This window comes from Cottoperca gobio, chromosome 10, assembly GCF_900634415.1.
Source record: "Cottoperca gobio chromosome 10, fCotGob3.1, whole genome shotgun sequence".
Classification (NCBI taxonomy): domain Eukaryota; kingdom Metazoa; phylum Chordata; class Actinopteri; order Perciformes; family Bovichtidae; genus Cottoperca; species Cottoperca gobio.
In genome coordinates, this window is record NC_041364.1 from 4,109,361 (window position 1) to 4,124,965 (window position 15,605).

At 40.7% G+C, this 15,605-nt stretch overlaps 1 protein-coding gene across 2 annotated transcripts in view; it reads right to left on the reverse strand.

Moving 5' to 3' along the window:
- rxfp1 (relaxin family peptide receptor 1) overlaps positions 1–15,605 on the reverse strand; it is a 47,697-nt gene that overhangs the window by 18,724 nt on the left and 13,368 nt on the right. For both annotated transcript variants that reach the window (XM_029442326.1, XM_029442328.1), the window contains exons 3-4: positions 5,669–5,752; positions 3,707–3,812 (exon numbers count right to left, since the gene is read on the reverse strand). In XM_029442326.1, coding sequence (XP_029298186.1) covers positions 3,707–3,812; positions 5,669–5,752 — 190 coding nt within the window. The remainder of the gene's footprint in view (positions 1–3,706; positions 3,813–5,668; positions 5,753–15,605) is intronic.

The following is a 15,605-nucleotide window of genomic DNA, read 5'->3' on the forward strand; positions in this document are numbered from 1 at the left end:
AAAAGTGAGTACACCCCATAGTGAACATGTCCTAATTGTGCCCAATGATGTTGTTTTCCCGCCCTGGTGTCATGTGACTCGTTAGTGTTACAAGGATTCAGGTGTAAATGATAAGCAGGGCTGTTAAATTTGGTGTTTTGGGCACAATTCTCTCTGAATGCTGGACAACATGGCACCTCATGGCAAGGAACTCTCTGAGCGGCTGAAAAAAAGGATTATTGCGCTTCACAAAGATGGCCTTGGCTATAAGAAGATTGCCAACACCATGAAAATGAGTTGCAGCACAGTGGCTAAGATCATACAGCGGTTTTCCAGGACAGGTTCCACTCGGAACAGGCCTCGCCAGGGTCGACCAAAGAAGTTGAGTCCACGTGCTCAGCGTCATATCCAGAGGTTGGTTTCCAAAAATAGACGTGCGAGTGCTTCCAGCATTGCTGCAGAGGTTGCAGAAGTGGGATGTCAGCCTGTCAGTGCCCAGACCATACGCCGCACACTGCATCAAATCGGTTTGTATGGCCGTCGCCCCAGACAGAAGCCCCTTCTGAAACCGATGCATAAGAAAGCCCGCAAACAGTTTGCTGAAGACAATGAATCCAAGAACATGAGTTACTGGAACCATGTCCTGTGGTCTGATGAGACCAAAATAAACCTGTTTGGGTCAGATGGTGTCCGGCGTGTGTGGCGGCACCCTGGTGAGGAGTACCAAGACAAATGTGTTTTGCCTACAGTCAAGCATGGTGGTGGCAGCATCATGGTCTGGGGCTGCATGAGTGCTGCCGGCACTGGGGAGCTGCATTTCATTGAGGGACACATGAATTCCAATATATACTGTGACATCCTGCAGCAGAGCATGATCCCCTCTCTTTGGAAACTGGGCCGTAGGGCAGTTTTCCAACATGATAATGACCCTAAACACACCTCCAAGATGACAACGGCCTTGCTGAAGAAGCTGAAGGTTAAGGTGATGGACTGGCCAAGTATGTCTCCAGACCTAAACCCAATTGAGCACATGTGGGGCATCCTCAAGAGGAAGGTGGAGGAGTGCAAGGTGTCCAACATCCGTGCGCTCCGTGATGTCATCGTGGAGGAGTGGAAGAAGATTCCAGAAGCAACCTGTGCAGCTCTGGTAAATTCCATGCCCAGGAGGGTTAAAGCAGTGCTAGATAACAATGGTGGTCACACAAAATATTGACACTTTGGGCACAATTTAGACATGTTCACTATGGGGTGTACTCACTTTTGTTGCCAGCTGTATATATATATATATATATATATATATATATATATATATTCCTTTAAGACCTACCATGTCTACAACTGAAAGGAATATATATATATATATATATATATATATATATATATATATATATTCCTTTAAGACCTACCATGTCCACAACTGAAAGGAGTAACAGCTGTATGACGTCCCCCAGTGTCATGCAGGTCTACAGATCAACAGTTGTGTTAATTGCTGCCCTTCAGGACGCATTAACACAACTGTTGATCTGTAGACCTGCATGACACTGGGGGACGTCATACAGCTGTTACTCCTTTCAGTTGTGGACATGGTCGGTGTTAAAGGAACACCCAAACATCCTCAGATACCAATTGTATTTACCAACACATCAGGCAATTTGATTCCAGCAGACAGATAGTCTTTAATAAGAAGCATTAAGACGACAGAGATCTATAATACAACACTCTCAAGTAACAGGCTCACTCTGTATCCTTGAAGCCAAAACCTTTCCAGTCAAACATCATCTATTGTGACCACCTATGAACATGTTCTTAAATTATATATGAACCCCACATAATTTCTAGACACTGAATTCAGACACAATTAAGCTGAAAAGGTCACACAGAAAAGCTATAATTTAATTACAGCCTGTGTGGTAAATGGAGCAAGACAACAGGGACATAATTGTTTCATTTAAATCACTACAGAAATAAAAAGCGAAGTCATCTGATAAGAGACGGGGCCTCCGGGCCAACACTGTCGTGTGTAAACAAAACATTGTGGAACAGATTTATAGCTGAGAACTAAATGTTTATTACTCCTTTATTCATATTGCACAGTAACTCATTAATTTCACCTTGGCTCTTCCAAACACTCCTCTGTCTCAATAAAAACATTTCTCTAATGGAAAATAATGTGTAAATGTGTTTACAATTCCAGCACTACCACCACTGTTTAGTGTGTAAACAGAATAACAAGACACACACAGTCACACTTCACTAATAGAAAAATCAAAGAAAGAAAGTGTCACTTTGTGGTTTTAAAAAGTCTCTTTTTTGTTCTGCACGTTTAGGTCTTCTATTATCTCCGTCTCTTTGTTACGTTATGATCTCTGTCAGTGATCGAAATATCTAAACAAGACTGAACGTCTGCGTCTAAGTAGACTTAGTGAGTGCTTTGAGCTAAATGCTAAAATCAGTATGCTAACATCTTACAATGACAATATTATTTGTACTCATTTATTTTAATATTTCCCAATTTAATAATAATAATAATTAGATTTAAATGATTTACTTGTTTTGTGCCATATAATGTTCATTATAATAAAAAATAAAAAATAAAGACAGACAAAAACGCTTCAGTTATCAAAAACATGTGGAGAGAGGTCACTTTGAAAATAAATACATATATACAGAAATAGAAGAGTAAATAAATAACATTTAATTGACTGATTATCAATTCATTTTCATATTTAAGTATTTCTCGATCTAATGAGATCTAAAGGCCATATGTTACACATATCCGTATGACAGAAACGTATGGCGGCGCATAGGCAATATCGGCAATACGTTGACACTTTTCCACAGCGGTGTTGTAGCTGACGTACACATAACAAATTACAATTTGGTGTAGCCATTCATGCTTCCAAGAGGAAGAAACTATGATATGGATGACTCTGACCTTTACCATTGGGCCATGATCAGGGCAAGCTTTCTCATTTCATGTCCAGTGGCTCATTACTCACACTGACATCACATTTACTGCAGAGATTACTGCTTCCTTAAATCCCATCAACAATCCCCCAGAACACCATCACACCACATATTGACAATTTATACATTGTCATCTACCCAGAACCATGTTGCCTTTGAAAGTACCAAATACTGTAACTGCGTATATTGCTAGAGGAAGTCTGAACTCTCCTTAAAAGCTCTTTTGTTCTAAATCAAAAATTGTGATGGATAATAAAAGTAGTTTTGGTCAGCTGCACTTTAAAAACTGACAAAGATTGAACGGCTCTTTGAACATTGTGAGGTTCAGACAGGACACAAAGTGAGCAGACTACAAAATATGCCATAAAGCAAATGACGCCACGCCAAAGACAAAGCAGACACTTTGTAAGAGATAGTGAGGACGGGCCAAACTGCCTGGTAATGGCTTTAATAGTCCACATAAAATGACATAAAGAAAAACGATAATGTTCTTTCATCAAACATCGCCAAACTTAGTTATAGATGGTTTATATGTCCCTGTAAGTGTAGTGTAGGTATGTGTGTGACGCTGGCAGGACACACACTTCTCATTAGCTGAATGTAAGGAGGTGCATTAGTCCTCTCCCACCAGAGAATAATCTGCAATTCTGGATTCAAGTAAAGCCAGAGTTTCACATGCTGCATCAGTCACAGCCAGCCATGCAGGCGTCCTGTGGATCGAGATACATTAATAAATAAAAAGGTGTTATTTTCTACTTACATCATGGTGACATTAATCGCCACCACTGGGATGTCTTGAAGCTGTGCATCGTCACATTCCAGCTCCAGATCTCGGCACTTACAGAGCTCAGGAACGAAACCCAGCACTGGAGAGATGGAGGAGAGAGGGAGGAGAGAGGGAGGAGAGAGGAAGGAGAGATGGAGGAGAGAGGGAGGAGAGATGGAGGAGAGAGGGAGGAGAGAGGGAGGAGAGAGGGAGAAGAGATGGAGGAGAGAGGGAGGAGAGATGGAAGAGAGAGGGAGAAGAGATGGAGGAGAGAGGGAGGAGAGATGGAGGAGAGAGGGAGGAGAGAGGGAGGAGAGAGGGAGGAGAGAGGGAGGAGAGATGGAGGAGAGAGGGAGGAGAGATGGAGGAGAGATGGAGGAGAGAGGGAGGAGAGATGGAGGAGAGATGGAGGAGAGAGGGAGGAGAGAGGGAGGAGAGAGGGAGGAGAGAGGGAGGAGAGATGGAGGAGAGAGGGAGGAGAGAGGGAGGAGAGATGGAGGAGAGATGGAGGAGAGAGGGAGGAGAGATGGAGGAGAGATGGAGGAGAGAGGGAGGAGAGATGGAGGAGAGAGGGAGGAGAGATGGAGGAGAGAGGGAGGAGACAGAGGAGACGTTTATCAACTGGTCATGAGAGCCAAAGTGTGAATACAGGAGCTGTTTGTAAGAATGGCAACATAGTCCTCCTGGAAGAGAATGAAAATCATGAGATTATAAACAGCAGATTTATAGATAAACACAGGTCGGCACAATTTAATAAAGAAGAGCAAGGTCTGAAGATTGCTCATTGAATATTCCTGACAGCCTCGATTGTTTTTCATTACATTTAGATTTGCAAGATGTGATGAAATGGAGCAGATTGTTTAACCAGAGCTCCAATGAAAGCACATTAAATTTGAGGACACATTAAACCTCCTCTCCCAACTAAGTGGATGTTTTCAGAGTTACTATTGATTGAGGCCATTAATGAAAAAAGAAAAACATCCGATTAGTTGGAATATCCTGAGCCCGTCCACACGACAGGAAAGGTTTCAGGTATTCTTTGATTAGGTGTTGGCTACATGAAGCACAATACACTACAAACTACTTGTTCAAGGTATGAATACTGATTAATACAACCAATTTGCACTCCATTAAAAGACTGGAACTGCCTCCTCTCACACACAGATGCATGCGGATCAACCATGGGTAGACTGCAATGCACGTAATAAATAATAACTGTATTGAAATAGCACCTTTAAAATAGAGTTCACAAAGTGCTTTTACAGACAAAGCAAAAGCAGGATACAAGAAAAAAAAAAAAAAAAAACAGGCGTCCCATATACAAAGGCTGAGTCCTTGCCCACAGCGGCCACTGGTTGGAGTCCGACCTGAGGCCATTTGCTGTATGTCGTTCCCCTTCTCTCTCTCCCCCTTTCACAATCTGCACTTCACTATCATAAAGGCATGAAAAAGCCCAAAAATATAACTTAAAAAAAATCAGATAAAAGTGTTTTTTTAAGAAGGGATAGAGACCTGATGGAAAAAGCACTGAAGAAACCTGAGGATCTAAGGCTGCGAGCTCAAAGAGAGTCACAATTTCTGCTTTGTAGATTGGGGCCAGACATGCTTTAAAAGTCATCAGTGAAATCTTAAAATCAATTAAAACATAATCCAGCAGGTTCAGACAGTTATGTTATGTTTTTCCTGCAGCTTTGCAGATGCATCACAAGTGTGCTGGTTGAAAACAACACAGGATCCTTTTAATTAACAGAAATGTCATTTATTTTTGGGGTTAGAAGTCATCTGTCTACTATATCCCCGGGCAGGTCACAATACATACATATACACAAATATCAACCATTACAGCAACACTATGCAATACCTCTCAATAATCATTCCCACTCACGGTTTTATTCTTGAGTAACCAAAAAAATATGTTTTAACATGCAGTCGAGAAACAAGAACAGCAGTACTTACAGCAAACACTGGACTTTGTCCCAGCGTTATAGCTGGGCATTCCAAAAAACTTGTCGAAAAGATGCGGCCATCCATTATTATCTCCTGGAAAAGAAACACAACATGTTTCATTGAGTATACTTTGAGGTACTTCAAATCTTTCTTCTCGCACCTCAGTCTTTTGAGATGGACAGATCCCGCCTACAGCGAAGACGTAGGCGGGATCTGTGGTGGTCACTCCGCCGCTTCATGATGGCTCTGGCTATATACAGTAACAACAGGGGTGGACGAGGTACTAAGATCTTTTACTTTAGTAAAAGTAGCAATACCACAGTGTATACATACTAATAGGATACATTTGCTTTTGTTGCATTAAAACTTGTACTTTAATGTCCATTGAAACGTGTTAAATGTATCCAAGGTAACATACAGGAGAGGTTTGTTGGTGTGTCCCAGACAACCAAATGTACAACAAGGATTTGTTGGCCTTGGCAACATCCTCCCATCACTTGCTGTCACACCCTCTGGGGAACACACACCCAGAAATGGTAAAGATAGTGTTGGATCACAGGCATGAGTGATGAAGACAGCTGCCAAGTTAATGTCAGATGTCAAAAGAACGGAGCAAAATGACCTTAATCTCCAACTAGTAAACAAGGACAGACAGCGACCAGAATTCCTAAAAAACAAAGTTCATGCCACACTGATGGAGCCACACAAAAAGGACACGTTTGATTGAAATGCCACAACAAATGTAATAAAGGCCTTCTAGTCTCCAGCTCATTTCACACATGCACTGTCCCCGGAGGAGCTGTATGTGAGAACACACGAATCAATCGCACCAGAAATCAAACAGACTTCATCCTGCCAGCTCCCTCGTGATTAGTCTGTGTCCGATAGAGCAGCTCATGGTGCGGGGAGTTCATGGCGGTGTTTCTCACCTAAACCAAACGGAGTATTTATAATGAGTGAGAAGAACATGTCGTAAACGTGTGAAAGTGAAACTCTAGACTTCTTCATTGATTCATTGATTAACCCAATGTCAGAAAATGGTAAAATCCAACTTTCTTTGACAAAAAAGTTGGAACTGGAGGTTTACAGCCGAGCTTTCTGAAACGCTTTCACCGGCTGCCTTTTTCCAAACTGCAAGTCAGATGATTGGACAGCTACAGAAATGACGTTTGTACCCACTTCACACTGTGATCGGTGAGGAAGAATACAAGGTTTCTCTTTTCATTCTTCACTTTCCATGTGCAGCATTATAAATGCCTTCCAGGACAAACTATAAAATGCATCATCTTAACCATATTTAAACGATATCGTGTCTTGTCATTTCCACTTCAATCCTTGTGAGACTTTGATGCAGCGTTTGAGGTAATCAGACAAAACTGCTGTGCAACCCTTTATCCTGCCCGGGCAGAGTCGCCACACATCCAAGTCCAGATTCCAGGAAAGACTCCTCACATGTGATTTTCCAACTATGCATCAACTTTCTGAAAACCCTGGTGCTTTACGGTAACTTGCAACCAGGAACTAACCCTTAAGTCACTGTGCTGCTGCTGTGTTTCAGTCATTGCATCTTTATGAGCCAGCCACATCACACATCCATAAAGCCTGATAGTATTACACACATATATTCACTCACATATGGTGGACATGTATGTGTGAGCAACATAAAATCAACTTTTTTGGGGTTAAAAATCACTAAAGCTGAAAAACTTGCCCTTGCTCATAATATTTTAATATAAGGTACAGATGAAGGTTCCTCGAGTAATAATGACAATAATCACACTATTACACCTCTAATCAGACTCCTGTGCGGCCTGCAGCAATCATCATTACCTGTTTGAAGTCCTACAGTCATTATATCTGTGAGTTATATGAATCGTTCAGATCTCATGGTGAAGTACGAAGAAATCACCCCAAGAATCATGTGAAATAGCTCACAATTTAGCACCTTGAGATTGCTTTTAGCTTTGAAAGGCGCTTTATAAATACAATTTATTATTATTATTATTATTATTATTACCATGAGAGTGTATTGATTTACTGTAAGTGACACAGCTTGAACAAAGCTCTATAGGTGCTGCAGAGTCCAAATGACAGACTGAGCCTTTAAAATCATTATTGTCTGAAATGTGTATCATTAAGCCCAGTTTATAGGAGGCTCAATTAACTGTTTCTAGATTTTATAATGGCATTAGTATAATGGAGCATAAAGTAGATTAGACATACAGTATAATAATTACAGTTAAGTCTCCTTATCTTTGAGGTTTAAGTTTGGAAACCAGGTTAATTGTTGTTTTACATTTTCTGGAGAGGACTCGTTTTAGTTTCATTTTGTATTTGTTTAAAAAAAATGAGAGCTTTGGTTTTGCTTTAGCAATAATGTCATATATCTTCAATAAACAAATCAACGATGTCAGGCTGTACTTAGGTGCTAACATTAGCATGTTGCTAACATCAGCATGCTAACAATGACAATGGTAACAATGGGTAGCAGTTACATTGATTAGCATATTAGCTAAACACAAGGCACAGCTCACACACACACACACACACACACACACACACACACACACACACACACACACACACACACACACACACACACCTACCTTGCCCTCCATCCGTCATTCACTGTGCATTTACATTTAGATTTTCACAATTCGGTGAGTAGCCCCAAAAGGGAATCGGAGGTGTAATATTAATAATACATAATAATGTACTCACTCAGCTGTGATAGAAAAGAAAACACTCTTGGCCCCAATTAGCTAAGATAAGATAGATAAGCTTCCCATGGATGTGTATGTGTTTGAATATAGGACACACAAGGCACGGCTGATGATCTAACATATATAGTATTAGGTCTCGTCCTGTTCGTTATGTGTTTTGTGTCATGTTTGTACTTCCTGTTTTATTTTGTTATTTACCTGTTCCCTCTCGTTTCAGTTATTTCTACTTCCTGTTGTTTCTACCCCAGGTGTTCCCAAACTGTTCGTTGGTGTCTTCACCTGTGTCTCGTCCCCTCTCACTCCCGGTCTGTGTTTGTTTGCCTCTCGTTGCCAGTTCGTCTCCGTACTTTAATGTCAAGAGTTCCAGCGTTAGTGCCGTCTTCCCATGTGTCTGATTCCCCGGCTTCCTCGACCCCGTTTCCGTAACCTGATACCGTCTCTGCCTGATCCTTGTCTGCTGTGCTGCTACGCTAAAGATCTACCTGTGTACCGAACCTGTTTCCGTGACCCGACTCTGCCCCTGGATTATCCCTGCATGCTTTCTACGTTTGACTGCATACACGTGTACCACCTCCACTGCAAAGCTTCAGTAAAAACAATTCAATTAATTTACATTGTTCTGCCTCCGAGTCGTGCTATTGAGTCCCACCCTCCTTCTGTCTCAGCGAGTATGCTATTGGCATGATGAGGATGATGTGTTACTCTGTCCTTCCTTGTTCCTGCTTGGCGCTGGTTTTGGATCATGTAGGATTTTTATAATGTTGTGGCTAATTGGACTATTTCCTGATTATGTCTTCACATTCATTTGATCATGATATTGATCGCTTCCTGGACCTAGCATTGCATTTTATATAAATTGATGTTGTCATTACCAACTGTCGATTTCACATTGTCATTTGGTGTATTATTAAAAATATATTTTAGCCACTTTAAAACACACACAACTCAACTAACCGTAGTAATGCATGTATTACGTTTGGCTTTATGCACCGTGCAAGGGGTCCATCGTGGTTAAGAACCTACAGAGGATCATCTGAATCTGCAGCGCTGCATTGCTTTACTGAGCTTCATAGCGAGTTTCAGCTCATTGTTTAGCTGTGCGGCGACACAACTTTACCGTTACTCTCACTGCGCTCACACATCATTTTTGGCCGCATCACGCAGCCGATTTCAGAGAAAAAGCTCTACAAACCAGCTGTACACTACCTGCTCAGCGCCAAACACACACAGTTAGCGACTAGCTGGTGAACATAGTGGAGAATTTAGCACCTAAAGAGACAGATACGTTAGTGTACTGAAAGGAGAAAAGGGATTTCTCTTTGGAGTTTCTCGCCACTAAAAGGACATCAGTCAGCCTCTCATGTTTGGTCTCTGTTATCCTGTTGACATGACCTGAAAAGTTAAGTAGGATTCAATGCCTATGAGAATTCTCATGTTTATAAATAATAAATCAAGACGAGATTTACAGAGAGATTCCATTTAATGCCTAGTGGGTTGTTTACACCTTGATGTCACGAAAGACTCATTGAGTTCACCTCCATCATCATCTCCCATGACATGGTATCATTTACTCCCTTAATGTGATGTGTTTCATGTTGAAACAGGTGAGGGATCAATAAAAACAATATTCACACGTAAGGTATGAAAAGAAAAGTGACACCTTGGTCACAATCACAAGAAGTGCCATCCCACACATGAAACACTCGTTTCATGTTGTGTCCACAACTCAATGGACACAAACGCAAGTTTACACAAAACCAAAACATAACACAATGGAGGTTTCTGCACTGAGTCACACCAATCATTGGAAAACACGCTGAAGGTTACTGAATCCCTTCACCATCATGCCAAGAATCTGCCAACAAGCACTGAGGCAAAACAAGTCTAACAAATAAGACACAGCTGAGAAATACCAAACAGAGGAGAGAGGCAGTGCTCTTGAAGACATACACACAAAAATACCCCAAAAATAGAAGCAGTATCTCTAGCCCTGAAATGGACCTCTGGCCCCGTCTTACTTCTTGTGTCTCTGCTCCTTAGGATCAATAACACATACTGTACAAAGGTCAAACACACCCCAAACCATATTACTAACAACCTGTTGCTTTTTGACATTATAGCACAAGATGCAACTTAACAATCAAGCTGAGAAGGAACCGCTTGCTAATGATAATTCTTTTAGCTACAAGAAAAACAAACAATGTTTACACGCAAGTTAAGGAGAGAAAGGTTCCCCGAGTGACGCCTTGGTCTCAATCCCACCGCATGAAACGCTATGAGGTCGAGGACTAATGTTTTTGGCAAAAGTAGGTGTTAACTTCCCCAAATCCAAGAAAGAGCACGGCAGAGCTGATTACGCTAACCAACACACAGTGAGGAAACACTCCACAGTGGGTAGGCAAGTATGGAGCCTCTTGTAAATGTAACCGGGTTACAGGTTACAAAACTGTAAAGTGAGGCGTCGACAAAATCTGTCCACATCCAGAGAGACCTGGATAATTACTCAAAATGGCTTCTGTGCAGTTCCCGCTACAGTATAAGTGTCTAGGAGCACTACAACAGAAGAGCTTTTTGAGTAATGAAGATGGTGTGGTCCTAGCCAGGCCACAGGAAGCCGGGGTTTAGGAATTGAGACATTTGGCGATTTGGCGATGTGGCGTCGCTGCCGGTGTGTTCCTATATCAAGATGGTCTCTAGTTTGTTTGATTTTTGGAAAGGCTGAAAATATAAACCACCTTCAGCATGTGGAGAAAGATCTTTTAACAGCCAGACAAAATAGTTAGAAAGTAGGGGGGAAAGGGGAACTGTTTTTCTATGCATTTTCGAATCTTCATGCTGGGTGGAAGTAATCTACATTTCTGAAAGCCATGCATGGTTAAGAGCCTACAAAGAGGAAACCTAGCTTTTTATAATTAGTCACTGCATTGCTATAATGTATTTAGTTTATAATATTTTCAATCAAGAGGGGGAAGAAAACCACAGATGATTCCACGGTTAGATAAAAAAGGCAATTATCTGAAGTCACTTTGAACTTTGGCTTCAAAGGGATTAATTTGTGACTCATTATCACATCGATACACATAAATTAGCACAAACAGACTGAAACCAATAATTTAATAACCAATGCCGTTGTTGCGGTTCAAAGATCAACATTCAAAGTGATACAAAGGGGGGGGGGCAGAGACAATCTGTAGCCGGCACACTATTTGAAGTTGAACTCAAAGAGATGCACATGACACGCCTGAAGACACAGACACAGGGCTGAAAGAAGTAATTAAATATTTCTGATAACAACCACCCCCTTTTCAACCATCGATGTCAGAGACTCAAACAAGGTAGGATTAGCCTTCATACTATTCTCTGGCCTAGAACATTTTGTTGTGAATGTTTTAAAATGAACCCATTTCAGATCTTTCAAAGGAATACAGGAATATAACCTCAAACAACAGGTCTGACCTACATTGCTCCTGGCAGTACCCTAAACAGATGTCAGCCCTGCATTACAATTAGACAGTAAGGCGATATCTTTCAATCTGACATGGATCCCCAGCTTGTTTTAATTCTAAAAACCTAAAATCAGGCACTACCTGGGATGCCAAGTGAATGTAATCAGGTTGTCGGGAGTACAGAACGGCAGCAGTACGTATGGGTATGTATGTACCCATACGTATGTATGTATGTATGTAGTATGGGTCCCAGACTACAGAATATGTGTGTAACCGCTTCTTATCATGATTGCACGCTATTAACATTTCTAGGATCCAAAGAAATGTTCTGGCTTTCTCTGGGGCAAACAGATGATCCATGTGGCTTTAAAAAGAGACATAAGCTACATTTAATTGGCCAGAGGGCTATTTTATATGCTCAATGCTCTGTAGCAGACATGAGCCATAAAGAATACAACTCACAGGAGACCCGATAGCCTCGTGATTAGGTCACATACAGAGTCCCCGAAATGCCCTGAGCAGCGAGTCCATGGTGTGAATTCCGGCTGGCCGGACTGTTTGCTTCATGTTATTCCTCTACTCCTTAGTCTTTTCTCTCTATCACTTTCAAATAAAAAGACATAAAATGGCACAAAAAAAGAAATCTGTAACTCAGAGTGGAATTTAATTACTCTGCCGAGGGAGAGTGGGAGCACTTATGTCTTTGATAACCAACACACAGCCAACCTTATCTGTGAAGAGCTTTTGCTATGCTCCATCACATGCAAATTGTTAGACTGCAGGAGAAGGCCTTGATGAATGATACACTGGAACAAAGTAACGCGAAATGAAGTTGGATGAATCAATTCTGAGAAAACACATCATCCTCAATAAGCCATTTGATGTTCAATTAAAAATGATCCTCGCTGCACAATGGGCTGACGCAACTGCGTACAGCCATACAACCTGAAAATGTCGTCTTTCCTCATCCTTTACTGAACCGGATCTTCTCCAGGAGGATTAACCTGTTACAACCAGTGTCACGCCAACAAACTCCCCCAACGGCAGTACGGTTTAGCACAAAGAAAAGGAATTCATTTTAGAACAAATAAACAGCAGGTGTTTGCAAAGATTAACTTAAAGAGTTCAGGTTTTGTACTTGAGCCATTTTCATACATTAAGCTTAATCCAGAAATGTTGCAGAAATGATTTATGCCTGGGTCATTTCACACTGGCGTTGATATTTAATTCTGCGCAGCATTTGTTTGGAGCAGTAATTATGCGGGTCCCTATGTTGTGCATGAGGACGCACACGAAGGTGTATTCACACATTCAGAGGAGATCTGAACATTACATATTCTTTTATTCTTAATACTGTGACCCTTTGCACATCGCCTAGATTATATTTGCGCACATTCTTACAAATTCTTTATCGGCACTACAATATCACACTGAGCCAGTCATTATGTAAAGACAGACTATATAAAGGGTCCCAACAAGTTATCACAGACTGCATAGACCTACTCTATTAACAGAGTAATGTGTTTTATGAAAATTAAAAGCATCAAATTCAGGTTGTTTATGTTCGGATCACTGGCTTTTAATTGTTTTGCATTGTTAGAATGAAAGAACACTTGATGAAGCAAAAACAGCGACTATGATTAACATATTACTTTAGGCTTTGAGATGTTATACTGCCGGGGTAATGCAACTATGTGGCTCTAAAAATAAAACAAACAGATGCTACTGAGACTAAAACAACACGTCTTCTTTCAGAAGCCTGAATATTGGCTTTGATATTCTGCAAACAGCTAACGTTGATACAGTGTTGAAAAACCCTTCAAATCTGGAGCCAGAATGGAGGTTGAGAGTTGTTAACCATAGCTGGTGATAGTGTTGTTTAGTGTCAGTAGTAAAATTAACAAAGCTATTTTTTGATGAGATAATGCACTGAAATGCAGACATTCAATCTAAATGTCATGTAAACCCACAGGGCTGGCCGCTCCATCCATCCATCGATACATCCATATATCCATCTATCCATCCATCCATCCATCCATCCACCCATACATCCATCTCTCTATATATCCATCCATCCATCCACCCATACATCCATCTCTCTATATATCCATCCATCCATCCACCCATCTATCTATCCAGCCATCCATCCACCCATACATCCATCTCTCTATATATCCATCCATCCATCCACCCATACATCCATCTCTCTATATATCCATCCATCCATCTATCCATCCATCCACCCATACATCCATCCATCCATACATCCATCTATCCATCCATCCACCCATCCTTCTCTCTATCTATCCATCCACTCATACATCCATCTCTCTATCTATCCATCGAGCATCCATCGATCCAGCCATCCATCCATCTATCTATCCAGCCATCCATCCATATATCCATCTATCCATACACCCACCCAACCATCCATCCATACACCCATATATCCAGCCACCCATCCATCCATCCATCCATCCATCCATCCATCCATCCATCCATCCATCCATATATCCATCTACCCATCCATCCCTTTGAAGAACTGTTGAGGTTGATGGTTTTTCTTAAAATGTACCTACACATTATTTATTTACTTTTTTTTTTTAATTATTATTCTTTTTTTATTCATTTTTTTAGTTAATTCTCAAATTCAGACAACCTGAGGCATGCAACAGATGCACTCATTCAAGACGGGGAGAAAATAATTAGATCAAAGGCAAAAAACACGGCAAGCAGCAGCCTCAGCAGGGTCTTTAATGAGACCTTAGAAAAACAAGCAGCTATAATAAAAGTACTTGAACTGATGTTTTATTATCCAGGTTTTATTGCAATGCTGCTACTCCAACTTTCCCCCTGTCCATTTTCACTTTTAAGTGGAAATTCGATTTTGTTGCAATAAACTTTAGTGCACTGCACTACGGGGAATTGATGCAGGTGAGAATTGAGAAGTGGAATTGAGATTATATTACTAATTCTAAGTGTTCTAGTTGTATCCTAGTACAATGCTGCACTAAGTGGAATTGGGATAAGAGCCAAATATGTTTGGATTGTTTACTTACTTTTTAATTAATAAAGAAAAATTGAGGAACAGCAGGTCATTCTTAAAGCACTGCAGAGATATTCAATTGTCAAGCATATACATTTTATTGAAATAACTTAATGTACTTGAAGAGTGCACTGTGCAACTGTAGTACTTAGGAAAATACAATGGTATTTCGGTATGTGGTATTGCTATTTGTATTCTGAAAATGATAAAGAGAAGAGAAAAACCATTAAAACCATTAAAAACATGCTTTATAACTATTACTGGTACACGCTAAAATTATATTTTGGAAAATGGATGAACCTTCTGAATGTCTTACACCAGGTAAAGGATAACACTGGTAATAATACAAAAAAAAAGTATTGACAATGTAGCCACACCTGATGTAGTTTAAGCTTCTGGTCAAGAGAGAAAATATTGTCGTATTGTGGCAACATATTCTTTCAGTGCAGTTTAATACAACTTTTCCACCGTAGATCTCTGGAGAGTAGCTACACATCGGGCTGACGGAGCAGGACATGCTGTTCAGTTTACAGTGTGAAGAGATATTCAACATAATGAAGGAGAATTAAAACACAAAAAGTTGTATTTTAAATTGTAGGTTGTTTACATCCATGTTTGCTAGCGTGCCATATTTGTGCCATTTTTAAATCACATTTTCCCAATCATTGTCTTGATGTAGGCTATTTAGGGAAAGCTTTGACACAAACCAGCTTAGACGTGAGAACAGCTTA